The sequence below is a fragment of the Geotrypetes seraphini genome, chromosome 5, assembly GCF_902459505.1.
Source record: "Geotrypetes seraphini chromosome 5, aGeoSer1.1, whole genome shotgun sequence".
Classification (NCBI taxonomy): domain Eukaryota; kingdom Metazoa; phylum Chordata; class Amphibia; order Gymnophiona; family Dermophiidae; genus Geotrypetes; species Geotrypetes seraphini.
The window spans coordinates 265752702-265777665 of NC_047088.1; the positions used below are offsets into that span (position 1 = coordinate 265752702).

General features: G+C 44.2%; 2 protein-coding genes across 2 annotated transcripts in view; one reads left to right on the forward strand and one right to left on the reverse strand.

Moving 5' to 3' along the window:
* TTLL4 (tubulin tyrosine ligase like 4) overlaps positions 1–24964 on the reverse strand; it is a 316761-nt gene that overhangs the window by 202385 nt on the left and 89412 nt on the right. The window contains 1 exon segment of the mRNA XM_033945516.1: positions 20547–20650. Coding sequence (XP_033801407.1) covers positions 20547–20650 — 104 coding nt within the window.
* On the forward strand, positions 17152–17609 carry LOC117360911 (NADH dehydrogenase [ubiquinone] 1 alpha subcomplex subunit 7-like). Its single transcript, XM_033945517.1, has one exon. The coding sequence runs from the start codon at positions 17152–17154 to the stop codon at positions 17497–17499; it is 348 nt and encodes a 115-aa protein (XP_033801408.1). The 3' UTR covers positions 17500–17609.

Sequence of the window (24964 nt, forward strand, 5' to 3'; positions counted from 1 at the left end):
AAAGATGAGTCCGCCAGGATGAGGGAAGATGGAAGTGCACGGAGGGCAAGGACCTAGGCTGAAAAGATGCCACACACCAGGGACACGGACATGCGCCTAGAGAGGCAAGAGAAGATAGAGAGGACAGCAATCGTCGTGGGGAACTCCATCATCAGACAAGTTGACAGCCACATAGCAGGAAGAAGACAGGATCAGCTGGTGACCTGCCTACCGGGAGCCAAGGTAGAAGACATAGTGAGCCGCATCAACAGGATCATCGACACATGAAAGAGGAAGATACAGCGGTGGTAATCCTTGTGGGGGACAAACAATGTGAGCAACAGGAAATACAGCAGGGAAGTATTGAAGGACCAGTTACAATGCTAGGAAAGAAGCTGAAGACCAGAACGCAGAGGGTAACATTCTCAGAGATCCTGCCGGTACCCAGCACCAATGAGAAGAGGCAGACGGAACTGCAAGCAGTCAATGCGTGGATGCGACACTGGTGTAAGGAAGAAGGATTCCACTTCGTGCGCAACTGGACGACGTTCTGGGGGGAAGAGCAAGCTATTCAGGAAGGATGGACTCCACCTCAGCGGAGACGGAATGAGGCTACTTGCAAGCAACATCAAGAGAGAAATTGAGAAGTTTTTAAACTAGGAAGAAGGGGAAAGCCAACAGTCGACCGACAGTCGATGGTTCGGGAACCGGTATACCCAGAGGATACCGTGCAAGAAGTTAGCGGGCAAGACTCAGCGGATCATGGACAGAACAGAAATCTGGATGGATCGAAATGGACACAAGAGGGAAGAAAGTTTGTTAGCAGCGTTTCACTTGAGCCTCTCCACATATTAGTTTTTCCATGTATTCACCACCTTAGGACCCTCAGGGACCCCTGAAGAAGACTTTTTGTCGAAACGCGGACTGTGCTGGGTCCTGCGCCCTTAGTGGACTAGGTCCTTTATGCTTTTTATGTGGATCATTTTATTTTAATGTGGATGATATTATTTAATGTGGATGATATTATTTAATGTGGATGATTCTATTTTACCTTTGGAACTTTGATTTTCCTAATAAAGTCCATTTAAGGAACATCGTCACTCCACAGTGCTTTTTTGGTTTCTCCTGGATTTTCTCCACTGTGGATATTTTGGGGTCATTTTTCTTTGGTTTTGGATTGCGAAGACCTGCAACAGGACATAAACATGCTCGAGAAATGGGCCTCGACATGGCAAATGAAGTTTAATGTGGATAAGTGTAAGGTGATGCATGTCGGTAACAAAAATCTTGTACACAAATACAGGATGTCTGGTGCAGTACTCAGAGAGAGCCTCCCATGGAAGACTTGGGAGTACTGGTCGACAAGTTGATGAAGCTGTCCACGCAATGTGCGGTGGCGGCGAAAAGGGCAAACAGAATGCTTGGAATGATTAAGAAGGGGGATCACGAACATATCAGAGAAGGTTATCATGCTTCTGTACCGGGCCATGGTGCGACCCCACCTGGAATACTGCGTCCAGCACTGGTCGCTGTACTTGAAGGACACGGTACTACTCGAAACGGTCCAGAGAAAAGTGACTAAAATGGTTAAGGGGCTGGAGGAGTTGTCATACAGCAAGAGATTAGAGAAACTGAGCCTCTTCTCCCTTGAAAAGAGGAGACTGAGAGGGGACATGATTGAAATGTTCAAGATAATGAAGGGAATAGACTTAATAGATAAAGACAGGTTGTTCACCCTCTCCAAGGTAGGGAGAACGAGAGGGCACTCTCTAAAGTTAAAAGGGGATAGATTCCGTACAAACGTAAGGAAGTTCTTTTTCACCCAGAGAGTGATGGAAAACTGGAACGCTCTTCCGGAGGCTGTCATAGGGGAAAACACCCTCCAGGGATTCAAGACAAAGTTAGACAAGTTCCTGCTAGACCAGAACGTATGCAGGTAAGGCTAGACTCAGTTAGGGTTCAGGTCCTTGACCTAGGGGCTGTCGCGGGAGCGGACTGCTGGGCATGATGGACCACTGGTCTGACCCAGCATAACGTAACATAATAAAAGATTTCTATACCGTGTAACCCTTAGTACAAAAGATTATGCTATGAGTAAATACAGAGATAATGCAATATGCAAGAATTAGCTAGCTACAAATTTAGAAAAAGAAAAGTTTTCAAAAGTTTTCTGTAATGTTTATAAGATATTGATCTGGTCAGTAATGGGAGGAATTCTTTATCGAATTAAGCTGCCTGATAGGAAAGACAGTGCCCATATTTCTTATTTTTAAGCCCTTAACAGAAGGGAACATAAATAGGGCATGGGACTCTACTGTTCCCGTGAATCATAATAACAAATCTATCAACAAGGTAAAACGGAGTGGCACCAAAAGCGACTTTATAATATAAACATCCCAACTTAAAGATCACCCAGGCCTCAACTGGGAACCAATGGAGCTCACAGCAATTCTTATGTTCATCATGAAGCCACCTCCTTGGCTCCTTTTTCACTTACTCCGCTCATTTCTCAATACCACTAACTGCACGAAACCTCTCTCCCCCAATATACTTGATTCCACTAATGTTAATGAGATCTGCCCTGGCCTCTGAATTCCCGTGCAGGTGCGCACCAGAAATTACCCCTTTTAAAAAAAAAAAAACCTTGAGGTGTTAACTATGCTTCTTTAAAGCCTGTACCTACTGCCAATTTGTCCAGCCTTGCCTCGGACTCCCTCACTCCAGTACCGACACTGTATTGCAATGCCAGATCAGCATGCAACAAGACTCAAATATTAAATGATTTACTAGGAGATTCTGATCCTGGATTCTTGTGCATTACGGAATCATGGATCGCATAAGATGATTTATTTACACAAAATGAACTGTGTTCCCACGGCTATCAAGGCCTCTTCTCTTCCAGAAATAGCCAGAAAGGAGGAGGCCTGGCACTTCTCAACAAATCATTCTTTGATGTTCAGCTCCTCGAAAAGAGTAGCGACACACCATTAGAATATATGCTAGTTCTTGTCAACGAAGAGCTCCATTATCACCCATTGGGCATTTTGCTACTATATCGTCCACCAATCCCTTGGAATAAATCCTCCGAACTCATTTTCGAGACAATAACAAGCACTTTCCTAAAATTTCACTGATTATTGGTGATATCAATTTATACCTTGAGGATAACACCAGCAAGGATGCGATTGAATTCAACAACTTTCTCACCTCTCTGGGCTTTCCCTCTCCTGAGCCCTCTCCAATCCATGAAAAGGGGCACACTCTAGACATCATTAGTTTCCTTGACCTTATGGACTACAAAACTCTAGCCAAAGGAGTTCGTTGGTCCGACCATTTTCTAGTTAACTTCTGTCTCCCCATTTTCATGTCTCACCTTGGGGTTCAACCCCATGCCACAAAATCTATTACCTTCCGCAAAAAAAATTGCGAGTGAATAGTTCTGGACCCAATTTCTCAACCAGTTTTCCTTCTGTCCTAAACCTGATGCCCCAGAAACCAACTGGCACAACTGGGTAAAGCTGAGACTACATACTGCTCTCTCGCTCTTCTATTTACTGAAACGGTCTCCTACTCCCTTAAGGTCCCCTGGTATCTTCCGTACCACAGAGAACTGAAGCAGAAATGCTGAGTACTGGAGCGTAAATGGAAAAAATCTAAATCCCTTGCAGATGGACAGTCTTGGAGGGACAGTATTAAGTTCTACAATACAGTACTAAAAAAAGCAAGGAAGAATTTCTACGGTAATAAAATCACTAGATCCAATAATCATTGTTTAACATCTGGCACTCCTTAACCTCTAAAAACGACTCCTCTATTCTCCCCTCCTCTCCAGCAGTGGACGACCTAGCAAAATTCTTCAATGAAAAGGTTGCTACTATAAGCAGCTCTATTCCATCAGAAGTCACTTACAATTCTCTGGTGCCCAGCGACACTAACCCTATCCCAGTAGACAGATCCTGGACAGTCTTTGAGCACGTATCCAAAGCCCAGGTCTCTAAACTGTGCCACAAATTAAGGTCCTGCAAATGTGCCCTGGACCTGTTTCCTTCTTACCTATACGAGAAAATTCCCGCGCAGACTATTTCATCTCTCACCAGACTTATCAACTCCGCCTTCCTATCAGGCCTATTTTCTGTAGAAATGGGACACATTGCCCTGACCCATCACTGAAAAAAGCTGATCTAAACTCATCCTCCCCTTCTAGCTATCACCCTAGAGCAAATATTCCTCTCCTGACCAAAATGCTCGAGGCTATTATAGCCACTCAGCTCTCATCTTACTTAGAGAGATTCTCCATTCTATTACCTTGCCAATATGGCTTCAGACCAAATTTCAGCACTGAATCCTTATTGGCCTTATTAATCTCAAAGGTTCAACAACTTCAATCTTGTAATAAGTTTGCTATCCTACTACAATTCGATCTATCTGAGGCCTTTGATGTTGTCCACCACGATATCCTAATTTACCAACTTTCTGATATAGGCACTGATTCCACAGTCTTAGACTGGTTCTTGAAATTTTTACGATCCCGCTCTTACACTGTTAACATGAATAGCACCATGTCTTCTCCTTGGAGATTGTTATGTGGTATCCCCTATTCTTTTCAACATCTATATGTCTTCTTTGAAACTCTTCCATCTATCTCCCTTCGAAACACTATACACATATGCAGATGACATCCTTGTCCTTCTTGAGATAGATTTGAACTTCACTGAAAATGTAACAGCTTGCATAACATAGAAACATAGAAGATGACGGCAGAAAAGGGCTACAGCCCATCAAGTCTGCCCACTCTGCTTACCCACCCCCTGTCTATGCCCTAATGACCCAATTTTCTTATCTTGACCCTCGTAGGGATCCCACATGGGTATCCCATTTATTCTTAAAGTCTGGCACGCTGTCTGCCTCGATCACCTGCACTGGAAGCTTGTTCCAATGATCAACCACTCTCTCTGTGAAGAAATACTTTCTGGTGTCGCCATGAAATTTTCCGCCCCTGAGTTTGAGCGGGTGCCCTCTTGTGGCCGAGGGTTCCTTGAGAAAGAAAATATCATCTTCCACTTCGACACATCCTGTGAGGTACTTAAATGTTTCGAACATGTCTCCCCTCTCCCTACGTTCCTCGAGAGTGTAGAGCTGCAATTTGTTCAGTCTCTCTTCGTACGAGAGACCCTTGAGCCCCGAGATCATCCTGGTGGCCGTCCGCTGAACCGATTCAATTCTGCGCACATCTTTACTGTAATGTGGCCTCCAGAATTGCACACCGTACTCCAGATGAGGTCTCACCATGGCCCTGTACAATGGCATTATGACTTCAGGCTTCGGCTGACGAAACTTCTATTGATACAACCCAATATCTGCCTTGCCTTAGATGAAGCCTTCTCCACTTGATTGGCAGTTTTCATGTCTGCACTGATGATTACTCCTAAATCTCGTTCTGCTGAAGTCCTAGTTAAAGTTTCTCCGTTCAAGAAGTACGTCCTGCATGGATTTCCGCTTCCGAGGTGCATGACCTTACATTTCTTAGCATTGAAGCCTAGCTGCCAGGTTGAGGACCAACTTTCCAATGTAAGCAGGTCCTGCACCATTTAATTCTGTAAACTGCATTCACTTACTATATTACATAGTTTGGCGTCATCGGCGAATAGTGTTATTTTACCTTGAAGCCCTTGAATCAGATCCACTATGAATATGTTGAAAAGGAGTGGACCCAGGACCGAGCACTGCGGCACTCCACTGGTCACCTCCGATGTTTTAGAAAGGGTACCATTAACCACCACCCTCTGAAATCTGCCACTCAGCCAATCATTGACCCATGCAGTTAGTGTCTCTCCTAACCCCATCGATTCCATCTTGCTTAGCAGCCTGCGGTGTGGGACACTGTCAAAAGCTTTACTGAAGTCCAGGTACATGACGTCCAAAGACTCTCCCAAGTCCAACATTCTTGTTACCCAGTCAAAGAAGCTGATGAGATTGGATTGGCAGGACCTACCCTTGGTGAATCAATGCTGACTGGGATCCCGAAGATTCCCTTCATTCAAGATCATGTCCAATTTGCTTTTAATTAGTGTTTCCATGAGTTTGCACACTATTGATGCAACCCTTTTTATGCAGAGGAACGACATTAGCTAATTTCCAGTCCAGGGGAACTTTCCTGTGCTCTCACTGTACAAATGAAGCTGAATGAGTTCAAAACAAAACTACTTTGGCTTGGCCCAAAATTAGATCAGCTACCCACGCTCATTTCACTATCTTCTGGTCCCACACTGCAGATTGAATTTTCAAGCAAGGTTTTGGGCATATTATTGACTCTACACTTTCCTTCAATAATCATCTCTTTTTTTTTCCCAATTCTTTATTCTTTTTAAAACTTACAATAAGTGTAGCAGTAAATACAATATTTTATATTCAATATCACATCTAATATTCTATTAATGTCCATATCAGAATTAATCCCCCCTCCCCCCCAATCAATCACATTTTTCAACATGTAACATATCTATTATGGATCCCATAACTACATACCAAAATTCATTATCATTTCAACCCCCCACCCTCCCAGATGTGCATTTTTAAAGGGAAAAAACAATAATTAAACATTACAATATTTTGTTAATGGTTCCCAAGTCTCCTGAAATTTCTTGAAATTCCCTTTCTGAATTGCTAGTGTTCTTTCCATTTTATACAAATGACACAAGGAATTCCACCAAAAACTATAGTTAAGCCTCCTCCAATTTTTCCAATTGCTTATAATTTGTTGTATGGCAACCCCTGTCATAATAAGTAGAAGCCTGTTGTTCTTAGCTGATATTTGGCTTTTGCCAAATAGCACATTATCAAAGATAATGCCACTGGATTTTCCAACACACAATTTATTTGACCCCATATTGATTTCCAAAAAGCCAAAATAAATGGGAAATAGAACAATAAATGATCTAAAGTCCCTACTTCGAGATGACAATGCCAACATTTATTTGACTTTGAGCTAGCTAACTTTTGCAAACGAACTGGGGTCCAGAATGCTCTATGTAAAAGAAAAAAAAACACGTTTGTCTCATAGATGCTGACATTGTACATCTCAACCTCCAAATCCAAATTCGTGGCCATTGAGACGCAGAAATTTGGTGCTTAATCTCAATACTCCAAATGTCCCTAAGATCAGTTTTTGGTTTCTTATTTATAAATCCAGCTATCGGTTTATACCACTGTGCGGCCTGACGTCCCAGGAAGTCTACCTGAAGGCATAAGATTTCCAACTATATTGATTATTTAAATTTTTCCATTCAGGGAACCCCCATCTGAATGGCCTGCTTCAGTTGCAACCATCTAAAACTTTGAAATCTATTAAGTCCAAATTTGTGTTGCAACTGTGAAAATTCAAGCAGCTTAACATTAGATATAACATCATCTAAAAGACGTATTCTTGCTATCATCCAATGCTTCCAGGTGACCTTAAATACGCCTATTTGAATCTTGGAGTTTAGCCATATAGTCTGATTTATTGATTTATGTATTGGAATAGGTGTTAAATTACTGACATATCTTAAGGTTTTCCATGTATCAACTACCGTATTTTCACGCATATAACGCGCGCATTATACACGATTTTTACAAACCGTGCATAACCGTGCGCGTTATACGTGTGAGCACGTTATCCCCTTTTTTTTTTACACAGTTCCCCCCCCCCGACATCCGATTCAACCCCCGCAGGACCGCTCGCACCCCCACCCCGATGGACCGCTCACGCTCGAACACGCATCCGCACCCCTACCCCGAAGGACCGCTCGCACCCCCACAGCCTCTCCACCCCCCCATCATGTAGAAGCTGCCTACCGTCGTCCTGCTGCTTCCTCTGCCGGCGGTCCTGCCCCTTCTCTTAGCCCTGCGTCTACGCTGCTTCCTCTTCTGGCGGTCCCGCCCTTTCTCTGACGTCAGAGAATGGGCTGGACCGCCGGAAGAGGAAGCAGGTAGACTGGAGGACGGCTAACGTCATTCCACTCCACAAGAAAGGCTCAAAGATGGAGACAGCAAACTACAGACCAGTGAGTCTAACATCGATAGTGAGCAAACTAATGGAAACTCTAATCAAACACCAATTAGATAAGATCCTGGATGAGGAGAATCTACGGGATCCCCGACAACATGGATTTACTAAGGGGAGATCCTGCCAATCCAACCTGATCAGCTTCTTTGACTGGGTGACGGGGAAGCTGGATATTGGGGAGTCCCTGGACATCGTGTACCTGGACTTTAGCAAAGCATTCGATAGCGTACCACACCGCAGGTTACTGAGCAAGATGAGTTCTATAAGATTAGGTAACACATTGACGAAATGGGTTGGGAGCTGGCTTGGAGGTAGGCTCCAAAGGGTGGTGGTGAACGGCACCCCCTCCGAAATGACGGAGGTGATTAGTGGAGTACCACAGGGCTCAGTCTTGGGCCCAATCCTATTCAACATCTTTATAAGAGACTTGGCAGAAGGGCTTCGAGGTAAAATAACATTATTCGCCGATGACGCCAAACTGAGTAATGTAGTGGGCAAATGCACAACAGACGAAGATTCAGTGCCCGACAACATGATGCACGACCTACTCCTACTGGAGCGATGGTCTAGGACATGGCAACTCAACTTCAATGCCAAAAAATGCAAAGTTATGCACCTGGGCAGCCAGAATCCATGCAAGTCTTATACCCTTAATGGCGAGATCCTAGCAAAAACGGTAGCAGAACGAGACTTGGGGGTAATCGTCAGTGAGGACATGAAGTCTGCCAATCAAGTGGAGCAGGCTTCGTCCAAGGCAAGACAAATCATGGGCTGCATACGAAGGGGTTTCGTCAATCGTAAGGCGGAAGTCATTATGCCATTGTATAGATCCATGGTGAGGCCCCACCTGGAATACTGTGTGCAATTCTGGAGGCCGCATTATCGCAAGGATGTGCTGAGACTGGAGTCGGTGCAAAGAATGGCCACCCGGATGGTCTCGGGACTCAAGGATCTACCATACGAAAAACGGCTTGACAAATTACAGCTATACTCGCTCGAGGAGCACAGAGAGAGGGGGGACATGATCGAGACGTTCAAGTATCTTACGGGCCGCATCGAGGCGGAGGAAGATATCTTCTTTTTCAAGGGTCCCACAACAACAAGAGGGCATCTGTTGAAAATCAGGGGCGGGAAACTACGAGGTGACACCAGGAAATTCTTTTTCACTGAAAGAGTGGTTGATCGCTGGAATAGTCTTCCACTACAGGTGATTGAGGCCAGCAGCGTGCCTGATTTTAAGGCAAAATGGGATCGGCACATGGGATCTATTCACAGGGCAAAGGTAGGGGAAGGACATTAAGGTGGGCAGACTGGATGGGCCGTGGGCCCTTATCTGCCGTCTATTTCTATGTTTCTATGTTTCTATAACCACTAGGGACATCTTTTCTATTCTACCACGGACACCATACATATAGAGTTTGTATGTTCTAACTGTGTTTGTAACTGTTTCCTTCATGCACCCCAGTTCATAATGTTATTACATTACATGAGTACTCACATATGCTGAACTTGGCACACAGGTTCCATTCTGAACCGGGAAAAAACTGCATGGAGTTTCTTTTCAACCTGAGTTTCCACATATTGAGTTGTTTAAATCAATACTGAAACTTTTGGATGCCACTTATTCCAACAGATGTTCCTTTTCAGTTTAAGAGATTGCAAATTCCAGTGAGACTTGCATTCATTCACCACTATAAAGTATCTTTATTTGAATCCATTTACAGTGTTATTGCTATAATTAAATACCCGTGCAACGCCGGGGCATCAGCTAGTTTTTTATAAAAAGGACCTCTGAAAAAAAAACTGGTAACATACCCATTTGATAGCAAATCACAGGCAGAATCATCATTTTAATCGTTTGTACTTTCCCCCACCAAGAAATATGTATAGGATTCCATTGCTCACACATTACTGTTACCTTCTGTAATAACATTTTTTTCCTTCACTTTCATTGTTTCTTCCAATGTGTTTTTTATCCAAATGCCTAAATATTTTATTCCATCTTCTTTCCATAAAAAGGGGAATGTTTCAAATAAACCTTTTGTACAATGGACATTAAGTGGAAGATCTTCTGATTTACTCCAATTTATCTTGTAACCTGAAAATTTTCCAAATTTCTCTATTAAGTCAAGTAAGCATGGAATGGTTGTTTCAGGATTTCTCAAATGAAGCAGTATATCATGTGCATAAGCAGAGACTTTATATTCCCTATCTGAATAAGGAATACCTTGTATCTCCTTCGCCTGTTGAATAGCTAATAACAAGGGTTCTAATACAATATCAAAAAGCAAAGGCGACAAGGGACATCCTTGTCTAACCCCCCTCTGCAGACTAAAATGTTCCGAGAGATTATTATTAATATACAATCTAGCAGCAGGGGAACTATACAAGGTTTGGATCATTTGTATAAATCCTGAACCTATTCCAAACCAATCCATGGCTTGATACATGAAGGTCCATTCCACTCGATCAAAAGCCTTCTCTGCATCTAGTGATACAGAAAAAGCTGGATCTTCAATGGCTTTTGTTAAATTTAACATATGAAAAGCCAATCTGGTATTATTAGAGGAATGTCTCTGATCAACAAATCCTGTTTGGTGCATACCAATTATAAAAGGGAGAGCCTTGGCCAAGCATAATGCCAAAGTCTTAGCTAGAACTTTTCCATCTACATTATTTTTGGAAGTCAAGGTAAATGATGTCTATGGATTAACTAAAGAATAATAAATGTAATTATATATATATATATATATATATATATATATACACACACACACTTTTTTTATATCAAGTTTTAGGATCAAAATATCTAAGAATTCATATATGTCCTAAACTAATACTCAATATTTTCTGCATATAGATTACCATTAAAAAACACTTTATATTTGATATTCATTTAAAACACATAGAATATTCTTACTTCTACATCATTTTTTTTCCTTTTTTGAATTTAACCCCCTCAATGACAATTTATTTTCTTTAATATCTTCCCTCAATTAACCCATTTTTTCCCACCTTTCCCCACAAGAGTGATATCCAAACCTTTTATATTGATTCCCCCATATTAAGTTTATGCAATCAGACCACCCAAATAGTCTTTACTGTTCTTTAAGAAAGAACAGTAAAGACTATATCATAAAATACACTCCAACTGAAACATATCATATAATTTTCCCTTAACCATAATACAGCAGATTAAATCTTTAAATATTAAATAACAATATACATTTTTCTATTAAATCCAACAAAATCTCTGTCAATACATAGAAACAGAGAAATATAGAAATAGACGGCAGATAAGGGCCACGGCTCATCTAGCCTGCCCACCCCAATGACCCTCCCCTACCTTTCTCTGTGAATAGATCCCACGTGTCTATCCCATTTGGCCTTAAAATCAGGCACGCTGCTGGCCTCAATAACCTGAAGTGGAAGACTATTCCAGCGATCAACCACCCTTTCAGTGAAAAAGAATTTCTTGGTGTCTCCGTGCAGTTTTCCGCCCCTGATTTTACACAGATGCCCCCTTGTTGCCACGGGACCCTTGAAAAAGAAGATATCTTCTTCTACCTCGATGCGGCCCGTGAGATACTTGAATGTCTCGATCATGTCACCCCTCTCTCTGCGTTCCTCGAGTGAATACAGATGCAACTTATCCAGCCGTTCCTCATACGGGAGATCCTTGAGTCCCGAGACCATCCGGGTGGCCATTCTCTGGACCGACTCCAGTCTCAGCACATCCTTACGGTAATGTGGCCTCCAGAATTGCACACAGTATTCCAGGTGGGGCCTCACCATGGATCTATACAATGGCATAATGATTTTAGGCTTATGGCTGACGAAACTCCTGCATATGCAACCTATGATTTGCCTTGCCTTGGATGAAGCTTGCTCCACTTGATTGGCAGTCTTCATGTTCTCACTGACGATCACCCCTAAGTCTCGTTCTGCTTCAGTTCTTGTTAGGATCTCGCCATTAAGGGTGTAAGTCTCGCATGGATTATGGCTGCCCAGGTGCATGACTTTGCATTTTTTGGCATTGAAGCTGAGTTGCCAGGACCTAGACCAGTGCTCCAGTAGGAGTAAGTCGTGCATCGTGTTGTCGGACATTGAATTTATGTCTGTTGTGATTTTGCCCACTACATTGCTTAGTTTGGCGTCATCGGCGAATAATGTTATTTTACCTCGCAGCCCTTCTGCCAAGTCTCTTATAAAGATGTTGAATAGGATCGGGCCCAGGACCGAGCCCTGCGGCACTCCACTGATTACCTCCGTCATTTCGGAGGGGGTGCCATTCACCACTACCCTCTGAAGCCTACCTCCAAGCCAGTTCCCAACCCATTTTGTCAATGTGTCGCCCAATCCTATAGAACTCATCTTGCTCAGCAACCTGCGGTGTAGTACGCTATTGAATGCTTTACTGAAGTCCAGGTATACGATGTCCAGGGACTCCCTAACATCCAGCTTCCTCGTCACCCAGTCAAAGAAGCTGATCAGGTTGGATTGGCAGGATCTCCCCTTAGTAAATCCATGATGACGGGGATCCCGTAGATTCTCCTCATTCAGGATCATATCCAATTGGCGTTTGATTAGATTATGCATTAGTTTGCACACTATTGATGTGAGACTCACCGGTCTGTAGTTTGCTGTCTCCATCTTGGAGCCTTTCTTGTGGAGTGGAATGAAGTTAGCTGTCTTCCAGTCCAACGGGATGTTACCCGTACTAAGGGAGAGATTGAAGAGCGCGGATAGCGGTTCCACCAAGACATCACACAACTCCCCGAGCACCCTGGGGTGTAGGTTGTCAGGCCCCATTGCCTTGTTAACCTTAAGCTTTGACAGCTCGCAGTAGACACCGCTGGGTGTAAACTCGAAATTACTAAACGGGTCATCTGCGTCAACTCTTGTCTGTAGCTGAGGGCCGAGTCGTGGCGCCTCGCGGGTGAAGACTGAGCAGAAGTATTCATTTAACAGTTGGGCTTTTTCCGAATCCGCTTCTACATAGTCTCCATCTGGTTTCCTAAGACGTACTATCCCGCCTGAGTTCTTATTTCTGTCACTGATATACCTGAAAAAGGATTTATCTCCTTTCTGGATGTTCTTCGCTAGAGACTTCTCCATGCGGAATTTGGCCTCCCTAACTGCTGTTTTGACGGCTTTTGACTTGGCCAGATAGACTTCCCTAGAGTCCTATTTCCCTGATTGTTTGTAAGAGATGAATGCTTTTTTCTTCTCCTTGATGAGGTCCGAAATCTCCGCAGAGAACCACTGTGGCTTATTGTTCCTTCGCCATTTACTTACTGATTTAACACAGTGGTTTGTTGCTTCTTGTATGGTGGCTTTCAAAGTCGACCACATTTCTTCCACATTATCGGTTTCTGCTTGGCTTTGTAGCGCCTGGTGAACGAAGTCTCCAATTTCTGTGTCCTTGAATTTGAGGACCTTGGTCAGTGTGGTAGATTTAGTGAAACCTTTCCTGAGATTGAACCATACCATGTTGTGATCACTGGAGGCCAATGTGTCGCCCACCCACCGAGACCTCTGTGACACTTTCTCCATTGGTAAGTATCAGGTCCAGTATTGCCTGATCCCTTGTTGGTTCCAACACCAGTTGCCTGAGTCTTGCTCCCTTCATAGAGTTTAATAGCCTCCTGCTGCTGCCGGAAGCAGAGGAAAGCGTGTCCCAATCCACATCAGGCATGTTGAAGTCACCTAACAATACTGTGTCCCCACGCAAGGTGATATTCTCTATATCTCCGATTAATTCCATATCTATGTCATCCTGTTGTCTTGGGGATCTGTATATTACGGCAAGATACATGCATTTGTCCTTCCCTCTGGCCAAATTTACCCAAAGGGATTCCCCAGTGTAGTGGACATCTGTGATTCTGGTGACCTTAATGTCATCTTTAGTATATAATGCTACACCTCCTCCCATTTTGCCCTCCCTATCCCGGCGAAGCAAGTTGTAACCCATAACTGTAACTGTATTGACTAAATTTAGATGACAGGCTTCTCTTATTTGACTTTTATCAACAAGTTTATAAAATTTCTTAAAAGAAGAATCCCAAGACTGTTCTTTTTAAAGTCTTCTAAGATCACCAATAAAATGAAATCTTCTTTAGATAACATCTTGTTCAGCATCAAATATCTTGCACTTTCTCCTCTTTAAGCAATAAAGTATTTATCTTTAATCAGTAATATTCATATTTCCAAAATAACAAATTCATATATGATTTTTTTTCCCATCTTATAAACACAAACAATCTCTACTTTTTCTTCTGTTCCACCTTCTAAATCAAGCCAGTTTCCATATTTTAGTATGTCAAAGAATCTGAACTTCTATTCATCTTTAAGTGGACATTGTCAGTCTAGAGGCTTATGGGAGATTATATCAATCTGGCTCTGGCATGGGAAGGCAGATAGACCCTTAGTGCAGGGAGACTGTGTTAAGTTTCCCTGATATGGTTTTAAGTTTCCCTGATTGAATCATGACTAGCTAAAAGGTGTTAATGTCTGATTAAGAGGGTGCTTAGGTCCAAGTGCACGATCAAGAAACAAAGAAGCCAGAGACTTAATCCCATCACCATGCTTGCAGATGTCACACTCTCTGTCTCAAACAGTTTGCAAGTTCTAAACAGAAAGATACTGGGAGATACAATATTTTCTCTAGTCAGAATAAGATTCCAAGGTATAAAAGCCTGCTCTCGGCTCTATCAAGTGTGTGTCTCTTTTCCTATCAAGCTATCAGGAGAGGGGTCTTGGCCCTCTCTCTCTCTTTCTATCTAGCTATCTCTTGGCTCGGCACTCTGGTTCTCTCTTGAGCTCTCTCTATCTCTCTGTCTATCCTTCTCTTTATCTATGGAACACGAAACATCACCCCATCCCCCTCTCTCTCTCTCTGCCTTTCCCTGAAACTTCACACTCAATTCCTTCTTGTCTCTGTAAGGCAGTGAGACTGCTTTGCTCTCTGCTTAAGTGTAATGCTCTCTGCTTAAGTGTAATGCTCTCTGCTTAAGTGTAATGCTTATAAATATTACTTTTCTGTAAGACTATTTCTATAATATATTCTTTATGCAAAAACCTCTGGCTGTGCCTCTGATTCTACTTCCTGGTGAGTCATCAGTGAGGGAACTGAACCTGGGACCTGGCGTTGGTCAGTGCGCATTTCACTTAACCCCTACCACCTAACATTGTGGGGGCGCGACCATCCTTACATTTTACAAAACTGACATACATTGTCTCAGTGTTTGACAAAAAATCCTTTAGTTTCTCTAGATCCTCAAAATACATTGTCTTATTACCACTTGTTACTCTCATTGTTGCTGGATAGTATAGTTCATAGGTAAAACCTTTTTCTCTCATTTGCTGTCTTAACATAAGAAACTGCTTCCATTTGTTCGCTGTCAATTTTGTGAAATCTGGTACCAGCAACAGCTTAGAACCTTTATAGTTCAAGTTTCTATCAGCTTTAGCCTATTTTAATATCTCTAAAGCCTGTTGAAAACGAAGAAGCCTAAAAATTAGTGGCCTTGGGCTTACTTGGCTTACTGATCTCTTAGTTGGAATTTTGTGTGCACGTTCTATTTCCAATGGCCTTTTTGAATTAAGTTGTAGTATTTTAGGCAGTAAGTTTTCTAAGAACTGGATGGTGTCTTCCCCTTCCAATCCTTCCACCAAGCCAATAATTCTTATGTTCTTTCTTCTTCCTCTGTTTTCATAATCTTCAAGTTGATTTTTAATTATTCCATAGCTTGTCTGTCTGTTTCACATTTTCTTGTAATAAGTTCCACTTGCTCCACTCTGTTTTCAATCAGTGACATTGTTTGGTTAGCGATCTCCATTTGTTTATTTAAGTTTACAACTTCCTCCTTTACTTCCATTATTTTGTTCGCGTTGTCTTGAAGCATTAGTTTAATATTCATAAGTTCCACCATTATATCTGCCTTGTCAGACACATCCGCATCATCTGCAGGAATCGGCACTTTCGACAGTGTCAGCTGACTATGTTTTATCCGTTTCGCCGTCCCACCTGATGTGCCTGCTGTGCCTGACTTCGATTGTCTCGCTGCCGCCATATTTAACAACTTTTCCTTTATTTTCGGGAGGAATAAACTCCGTAGTGCCTTTCAGTTTTTTCCGTTAGTAGCCTGGATTTGAGGAGCGCTGCGGTTATGCCTTCATCTTGTGTGCTGCCAAGCCACACCCCTTCAATGACCATCTCAACTCTCTGGTAAAAAAATGTTTTTTTAGTCTTCACATGTTGAGAAAAGTGAGATTCTGCTTCCGCCAACATTTTGCTGTCCTTATACAATCAATTATTTTTTCCAGACTGGACTATTGTAACTCCATCTATCTAAGTCTAACCAAGAAAAGTCTTCAAAGACTTTAGCAGATCCAGAACACTGCGGCTAGGTTGATCTTCGCAAAAAGTAAATTCGATCATGTTTCCCCACTTCTGTCAAAACTTCACTGGCTTCCAGTGATTTCTAGTGTTCACTTTAAATGCACCTGCCTAACATTCAAGATCCTACATGGCATTCTTTCTCCCCTAATTTCACTATCTTGGAATTCTTTGAGATTTGACATTACCAAACCACCCAAAAACTTAAGCTATCTTTTCCCTCGTTAAAAGGCGTCATCTATGCAGGAAAATTAGGGAAATCTCTTTGCTTCAAAATCACTGAGCTTTGGAATAACCTTCCTGCCCTGCTTCGGAATCTGGGCTCCTTCCAATTATTCCGAAAACATTTGAAAACCTAGTATTTCTCTAAAATGTAAAGCTCACATTTTTTGTGAGCGACGCTTCTAAAAATGTACCTGTGATTGCTCATGTGCTCAGCTTAGAAAGAATATAGCTCCCAATATTTTATAATGTATTTAACAAAATGCTAAATTAATTTTCCAGGATAGGTTTCTTATATATAGCATCACTTAACATTTTTATGTGATAGATAGACCCTTCCTGTAAAGATGCTTGGGGTTTTTTTTCCTCATTTGCCAGAATCAAAGATGGTTGTAGTGAGGTTCGGCTCTAACCACCAGTACAGTTTACTTCGCGACTGGCAGCTTTTTCAGCTGCGCCCTTTTCCCAGGGTGCACTGCAGCTCTACCTGCCCTTGACAACGAAAATGGCATTGGCCACAAAATTCATCCAAATGCTGCGGAACTGGGTGTCTGGGCAAAACCTTCAGGCCAAATTACAGCTTCGATATACAGAGATATCTAAGAGGACTCAGCCTCCACCTAAGCTACCTGTGGGTTCCAGTCACAAGTTTGCTAATAATTATTATTGTACACGTGATGGCTGGTGGGAAACATACCATCCCATCGTGCTAATGTCGCCGCAGAAAACTCTGGCATCTGGAGCACCACCTTCCAGCTCAGAAACTGCTGTGGCCACTTCAGCAAAAAGGCATGTTACTCCAGGGATGCCGCCACCTAAGTGGGAATTATCAAAGGATGAGCCTTACCTCTGAGTGGGGCAGGAAGAAAAGGAGAATCATATGGGTTTCTTTAAACTCTGAATTTTCACTGAGAGTGTGTGGGACTTTATTTAAAAAGGAAAATATTCTGCCATGTTGCTGCTTAAATACATTGTTGATAAGTGCGGAAAAAAAAAAATCAATAAATTTATTGTTAGTAGATCATTTTGACTTGGTCATTTTAAAAGTAGTTTGCAAGCCCAAAAAGTGCTTACTGAGGGCTAGGCCAGCATTCCTCCCTCAAGGGTCACCTGTGAAGTCTGATCTCTAAAAAAGTGCTCAAATTGTTTAGTGTAGTCATCAGGAAGTAGGATATCTGGATCAGATGACCTCAAAATGACTTTTATATGAGATGGATGGTGGAAAGCTAAATGGAAAGAGAACTCTGAGTGATTCTCTATAATCGCCAAGTGATTCCCTAACTTTGTTGTGCCACATTTGCAACCAAAGTTTGCCAACAGGTCTGAGCTGTCATGGCTTTACTTTATGATCAGTGCCCGAGTGCTGATTGGCTCAGGTACTGACAGGAAAGTAAGGTTTGGCAGCTCAGACCCCTGCCCATGCAAATTACACCCCCCCCCCCTAAAAAACCCCCCACCAAATTGAAGATCAGGAGATATGTATCGCACATTCTGCATCGCACATTCACCTGATACTGCTAATCTCCCTCCCCCACTCACAGCAGGAGAGATGCCCACTCTCTCCCACCATCATCCAACTCCCCCTACAACTCCCCCCTTGCCCCCAAAGCTACACACACACACCCGCACCAGGAGAGATGTTCACTCTCTTTCGCTGTTGCCCAACCACCTCCCGATAACTCCACCCATGTCCTGACTATACACACCCCCCCCACAGCGAGAGAGATGCCCACTCTCTTCTGCTGTTGCTCAACCCCCCCCCTGTGCCCTTGATGACCCCCTTCCCCTCCCTACCTTATTCAGGAAGTGCGGTTGGAGGGACGCCTACCAGCTCTGGCTGGCAGGCATGCATCTTACAAAATGACGGGCCTGGTTGCTTAAGGGACCTCCTATGGGAGGGGCCTTAGGCTTCTCCTTGGTAGGCTCCTCCCCTGGCACTTTTGAAGCAAAATGAAGTGTTTTGAAGAAGTTTGAGAACTGGGGGAGGGGGGGAATTGGGAAAATCCAAGATGGCCACCACTGGTGAATTTTAGTGCTAAGAAGAGCTTGAAATCACCTCAGGGCTAACAAAAAATCTAAAAACACAGGGTTTTAAGGGAGGGAGACAAAAGCCCTAGATGTAGAAAGAGCTTTTAAAGACACACACCCCCTCTGATTTTTCTCACAGGCTGTCACAGCCTTACAGACCATGTGCTGAGGAAATGATTGCTGCTGCCTGCTTCAGCTACTCAGGTGCAGCTGTTCTAGGAGAGGTGCTCTGCTTCCTGTCACTCAGCCACTTTGATGGGATCTTTGGGCTGCTGTTCAGACCTGCATGGACTGACCCTCAACCCCCCTCATGAAAAAGGAGGGAGGGGGATGCAAAGCCCCAAAGGAATGTTATTAGTGTTAAACAGCCCCTGACCAAACACCAGGGGAATAGACCCTAAGCTCCACTATTCTTCTGCAGGCTAGCAGAAAAAGGTCCCTGAAGGATACACCTGCTAGCTGCAGATTTAAAATCTTCTACTGTCAATGAAGGCAGTAGGGTAGCAAGGGTAAGAGGCGCCCCTCCACCGTACCTCTAACTTCTCCGATGTGAGCAGTATCGGCTCTCCCTCTGATGTCACTTCCTAGAAGTGACATCAGAGGGAGAGCCAATGCTGGTCCGAGCAGCAGGCTAGAGTTGCTACTTGCGCTGGCAAAACGCTAGAGCAGGGGTAGGGAACTCCGGTCCTCGAGAGACGTATTCCAGTCGGGTTTTCAGGATTTCCCCAATGAATATGTATTGAAAGCAGTGCATGAAAATACATCTCATGCATATTCATTGGGGAAATCCTGAAAACCCGACTGGAATACGGCTCTCAAGGATCAGAGTTCCCTACCCCTGCGCTAGAGGTATGGTGGGAGGGGGAGTGAAGGAGCAGGGGGGGCAGAGAGGAGGAGGGGTGCTGACACCCTGCTACTGCATTAAGGCAGAGTAGACCCTTATGCAAAGGGATCTCTGATTTCAAGAAAAAGACTGCAAAACTGCAAAAGTCATAAACAAGCAAATCACCTTTCATGCTCGCCAGCAGACTCCTGGGAGGAGGAGGTTGCAAAAGCAGTGATTGACATCTTTCTGCTGTATGCTCATGAGAATGGACAGAGTCCAGAATGCCGCGGCCAAGCTGATTTTCGCAAAAAGTAAATTTGACTATGTCTCCCGCTTCTGTCCAAGCTTCACTGGCTACCGATAATCGCCAGGGTCCACTTCAAATGTGCCTGTCTAGCTTTCAAAATCCTACATGGGATCCTCCTTCCATGTATCCCTCTTTCTTGGAATTCCTCAAACCCTAATACCACCAGATCCACCCACAAATTAAAACTATCCTTCCCCTCATTAAGAGACATCTCCCATAAAGGAAAACTACGGACCTCCCTTCCCTTCAGAATCACCGAGCTCTGGAATAACTTTTCCTCCCCTCTTCGGAACCTGAGCTCTCTCCAACTTTTCCGCAAACATCTGAAGACCTGGCTATTCTCAAAAATCTGATACTTATTCCATCTCCGGCATTCTAAGCACTCTAAAAACTCTTCATACCTGGACCTCTAACCCTTCATTGTAGTTCCTTTCTATCCCTTCTCCTGTAAACTTCTACTTTTCATTGTAGTTCCTTTCTATCCCATCTCCTGTAAACCGTGCCGAGCTCTACAAATGTGGAGATGATGCGGTATACAAACCTAAGATTTAGTTTAGTTTGAGTCCCCAAGGTTCAGCATACCGTTCCTATTGCACTAGACACACAATGCAAAGGTCTGAGCATACAGTAACCTTGTACCACCTGGCGCACACTAACCTTGCCTGGAGAGCTCATAATGGTCTTCATCTCATCTTACACATAGTATCAATATCCAAAGAATCACTAACAGCTCTCTTACCGTTATTGTCCTCCTGACTACTAGAATGTTCTAAATTTTCTGGAAGCTCTCTCTCTACATCTTCAGTTTCTTCTTGCTCTGGAAGAAGCCAGTCAGTTTCTGTACTGCAAGAAAAACCACTCAAATTAAATGAAATTAAATGCCTATAGAACCATTTCCCTATCTAGTTTAAAATTTGCAATTGCATCTTCCCTAGATTTTCCCTTCTTTACCTCCTATGGCATCATACAGTGCAGTATTCTAAACTGCATACAGAATTACCTTCTTGGAAAATATTGGCATGAGCTTTGCTGTGGAATAGCTGTCCTAAGGAAGAAACCTGTATGAGACAGAACTTTAAACAATTGTATATAGAGTGCAATAGCATTAGAGCTAGTCATAATTTACATGGGTGCACGGATTATTGATCTTAGGACATCTGGACATACCTACTTGGCCATAGGCTGCCTTGTGGTCCTATGTATAACAGACACATCTACTATTGCTTATAAGGCCATTAGGTCACAAGGACTATGGGCTTCAAAAACTAGTAGGGATTTAGCTATTTTTCCTTTTTGATCCCTTGTTGATTCAGCTTGTCTCGGGATCGGGGCAGGCAGGAGAAGTCGGGCTGAAGAGTGAGGTGGAAGGGAGAGAAGAGGAGACACGATGAGGAGGCAGAAGGGAAGGAACAGGAGAGGAGGCAGAGGGGCTGCGGCCAGAAGTACCCTCTCTAAAACATTGGAGGTGACCAGTTGAGTGCCGCAGGGCTCGGTCCTGGGTCCACTCCTTTTCAACATATTCATAGGGGATCTGACTCAAGGGCTTCAAGGTAAAATAACACTATTCACCGATGACGCCAAACTATGTAATATAGTAAGTGAATGCAGTTTACAGAATTATATGGCACAGGACCTGCTTACATTGGAAAGTTGGTCCTCACCCTGGCAGCTAGGCTTCAATGCTAAGAAATGTAAGATCATGCACCTCGGAAGCGGAAATCCATGCAGGACGTACTTCTTGAACGGAGAAACTTTAACTAGGACTTCACCAGAATGAGATTTAGGAGTAATCATCAGTGCAGACATGAAAACTGCCAATCAAGTGGAGAAGGCTTCATCTAAGGCAAGGCAGATATTGGGTTGTATCAATAGAAGTTTCGTCAGCCGAAAGCCTGAAGTCATAATAATGCTGTTGTACAGGGCCATGGTGAGACCTCATCTGGAGTACTGTGTGCAATTCTGGAGGCCACATTACAGTAAAGATGTGCGCAGAATTGAATCGGTTCAGCGGACAGCCACCAGGATGATCTCGAGGCTCAAGGGTCTCTCGTACGAAGAGAGACTGAACAAATTGCAGCTCTACACTCTCGAGAAACGTAGGGAGAGGGGAGACATGATCGAAACATTTAAGTACCTCACGGGACGTGTCGAAGTGGAAGATGATATTTTCTTTCTCAAGGGACCCTCGGCCACAAGAGGGCACCCGCTCAAACTCAGGGGCGGAAAATTTAATGGCGACACCAGAAAGTATTTCTTCACAGAGAGAGTGGTTGATCATTGGAACAAGCTTCCAGTGCAGGTGATCGAGGCAGACAGCGTGCCAGACTTTAAGAATAAATGGGATACCCATGTAGGATCCCTACGAGGGTCAAGATAAGGAAATTGGGTCATTAGGGAATAGACAGGGGGTGGGTAAGCAGAGTGGGCAGACTTGATGGGCTGTAGCCCTTTTCTGCTGCCATCTTCTATGAGGTAGCTCCGCCCACCTCCTGACATCACCCGCAGCGGACCCAGAGCTATCCCTTAAAAGGGGAGGAGCCAACAGCGCTCAGATCCAGCTTGTATCGGGATCGGGGCAGGCAGGAGAAGTTGTGCTGAGGAGTGAGGCAAGGGAGAGAAGAGGAGACACGCGCTGAGGAGGCAGAAGGGAATGAACAGGAGAGGAGGCAGAGGGTGAGGGGCTGCGGCGAGAGGTAACTCTGCCCACCCCATCGTCACCCGCAGCGGACCCGGAGCTCCCCCTTAAAAGGGCAGGGGCCAACGGTGCTCACCGTTCAGCGTGCGAAGGCGAGCATTAAAGGTGCTCGCCTGAGCGAGAGCACCTTTGCGAAGGGCCTTGAGAAGGGACGAGCCACCACTAAAGAAGAGCAGAGGGAGACCACAGCAGACGCAGAGGTCATTCAACCAGGCAGACCAAGCAGGTACAGAGACACACAACCAGGTAGACACAGGGGGCACAACAGGTACAGAGGACAAAGCAGGCACAAAGGACACACAACCAGGTGGACACTGAGGACATAACCAGGCGAACACAGAAGACACAGCAGGCACAGTAGACATCCACAGCAGGCACAGAAGACATCCACAGGAGACCGGCAAGCGGGCAGTAATGGAAGCAGCAGACAGAAGCACGATGTTGAGTTACCCAGTTTTCTGCACCGTCTGTCATATGTATGACTATCTCCCTTCTGGGAGGCGGTCTTACGTATGCGATCAATGCGGAGAACTAGAAAGCCTGAAGAAGCAAGTCAGACTCCTGGAGGGCAGAATACTGGAACTGGAGGCACTTCAAACAGTAGAGGAAGAAGACAGAGATGCAGAGATCATCAAGACAGCGGACACCATCGAGGAAGAAGTCCAGGAGCTGGTGAACTTCATAGAAGAGGCATACAGGGAGGCCGTGGAAAAACACCAGCTACAGTGGAACTGCCGGGATACGCCTACAGAGAGTGTGGACCACCATACGGACAGCCACCAGGAGGAAATGAGGGACACAGCAGCAAGATCTAGAAATAGCGGAGGGAACCCACAAGAAGACGAACGCCAGGATGAGAGGATATGGATAGGAACAAAGGACACAGACCTATGGCTGGAGAGATGGACATACGCCAGGGACACGGACCTGCGACTGGAGATTCAAGAGAAGATAGAGAGGACAGCAATCGTCGTGGGGGACTCTATCATAGGACAAGTTGACAGCCACATAGTGGGAGGAAGACTGGATCGACTGGTGACCTGCCTACCCGGAATCAAGGTAGAAGACATAGTGAGCTACATCGATAGGATTGTCGCTAGTGTGGAAGAAGACACGGCAGTGGTGATCCATGTGGGAACGAACAACATAAGCAACAGGAACTACAACAGAGAAGTACTGAAGGACCAGTTCTGGATGCTAGGAGGGAAGCTGAAGACCAGAACGCAGAGTATAGCAGTCTCAGAGATCTTGCCAGTACTCAGGGCAGATGAGAAGAGACAGATGGAGCTGCAAGCAGTCAACGCGTGGATGCAGCGCTGGTGTGAGGAAGAAGGATTCCAGTTCATGCAACTGGACAACATTCTGGAGGAAGAGCAAGCTATTCAGGAAGGACGGACTCCACCTCAGCAAAGACGGAACGAGGTTATTTGCAAGCAACATCAAGAAAGAAGTTGAGAAGTTTTTAAACTAGGAAGAAGGGGAAAGCTGACAGTCGACCGAGACAGAGTCGATGATTTGGGAACCGGTATACCCGGAGGATACCGTATAGGAAGATGTAGGGGAAGACTTACCAGATCGCAGACAGGACAGACCGAAAGGGACATAAGAGGGAAAGACACGCAAGAAGGGAACAGGCTGCAAACTCACTTGTACACTTGAATGTCCCCCACTATCACAGAAGCACAAAATCTCCACATTCCGAGGATTTCCAAAGAAGGGAGAATAAAAGGTAAGGGAGAACCGGCATGGCTTACCAGACAGGTGAGGGAAGCCATAAAAGAAAAGCAGGACTCTTTCAAAAAATGGAAACACATGAAAACAACCGAAGCATGGAAAAAACATAAAGATGATCAGAAGAAATGTCACAAGGCGGTGAGGGATGCCAAAAAGGACTATGAAGAAAAAATAGCGCAAGAGGCCAAAAACTTCAAGCCCTTCTTTAGGTACATGAAAGGGAAAAAACCCGCAAAAGAGGCGGTGGGACCCCTGGACAACCAGGGAAGAAAATGGTATATCAAGGAAGATAAACAAATTGCAGACAAACTAAATTCCTTCTTTGCGTCCGTCTTTACGGAGGAGGATACCGCAAAAATACGAGAAACAGTGAAAGTGTTTAGTGGAGTAATAGAAGACAGCCTCACCACAGTTGAAGTGGAGTTGGACCAGATATACTACCAGATCGACAAACTTAAAAGTGACAAATCCCCTGGACCGGATGGAATTCACCCGAGAGTCTTAAAGGAATTGAAGGTTGAAATTGGAGAGTTATTGCAAAAACTTGCCAATCTGACAATCAGAACTGGACAGATACCAGACGACTGGAAGATAGCGAACGTCACGCCAATTTTCAAAAAACGATTGAGAGGAGAACCGGGCAACTACAGACCTGTGAGCCCTATGTCTGTCCCTGGAAAAATGGTTGAAGCACTGATCAAGGATAGCATAGTCCGGCACTTAGATAC

Bases quoted from the DNA above. Each gene is read 5' to 3' on its own strand.
- LOC117360911 (XM_033945517.1), top strand. From the start codon at position 17,152: ATGGCATTGGCCACAAAATTCATCCAAATGCTGCGGAACTGGGTGTCT.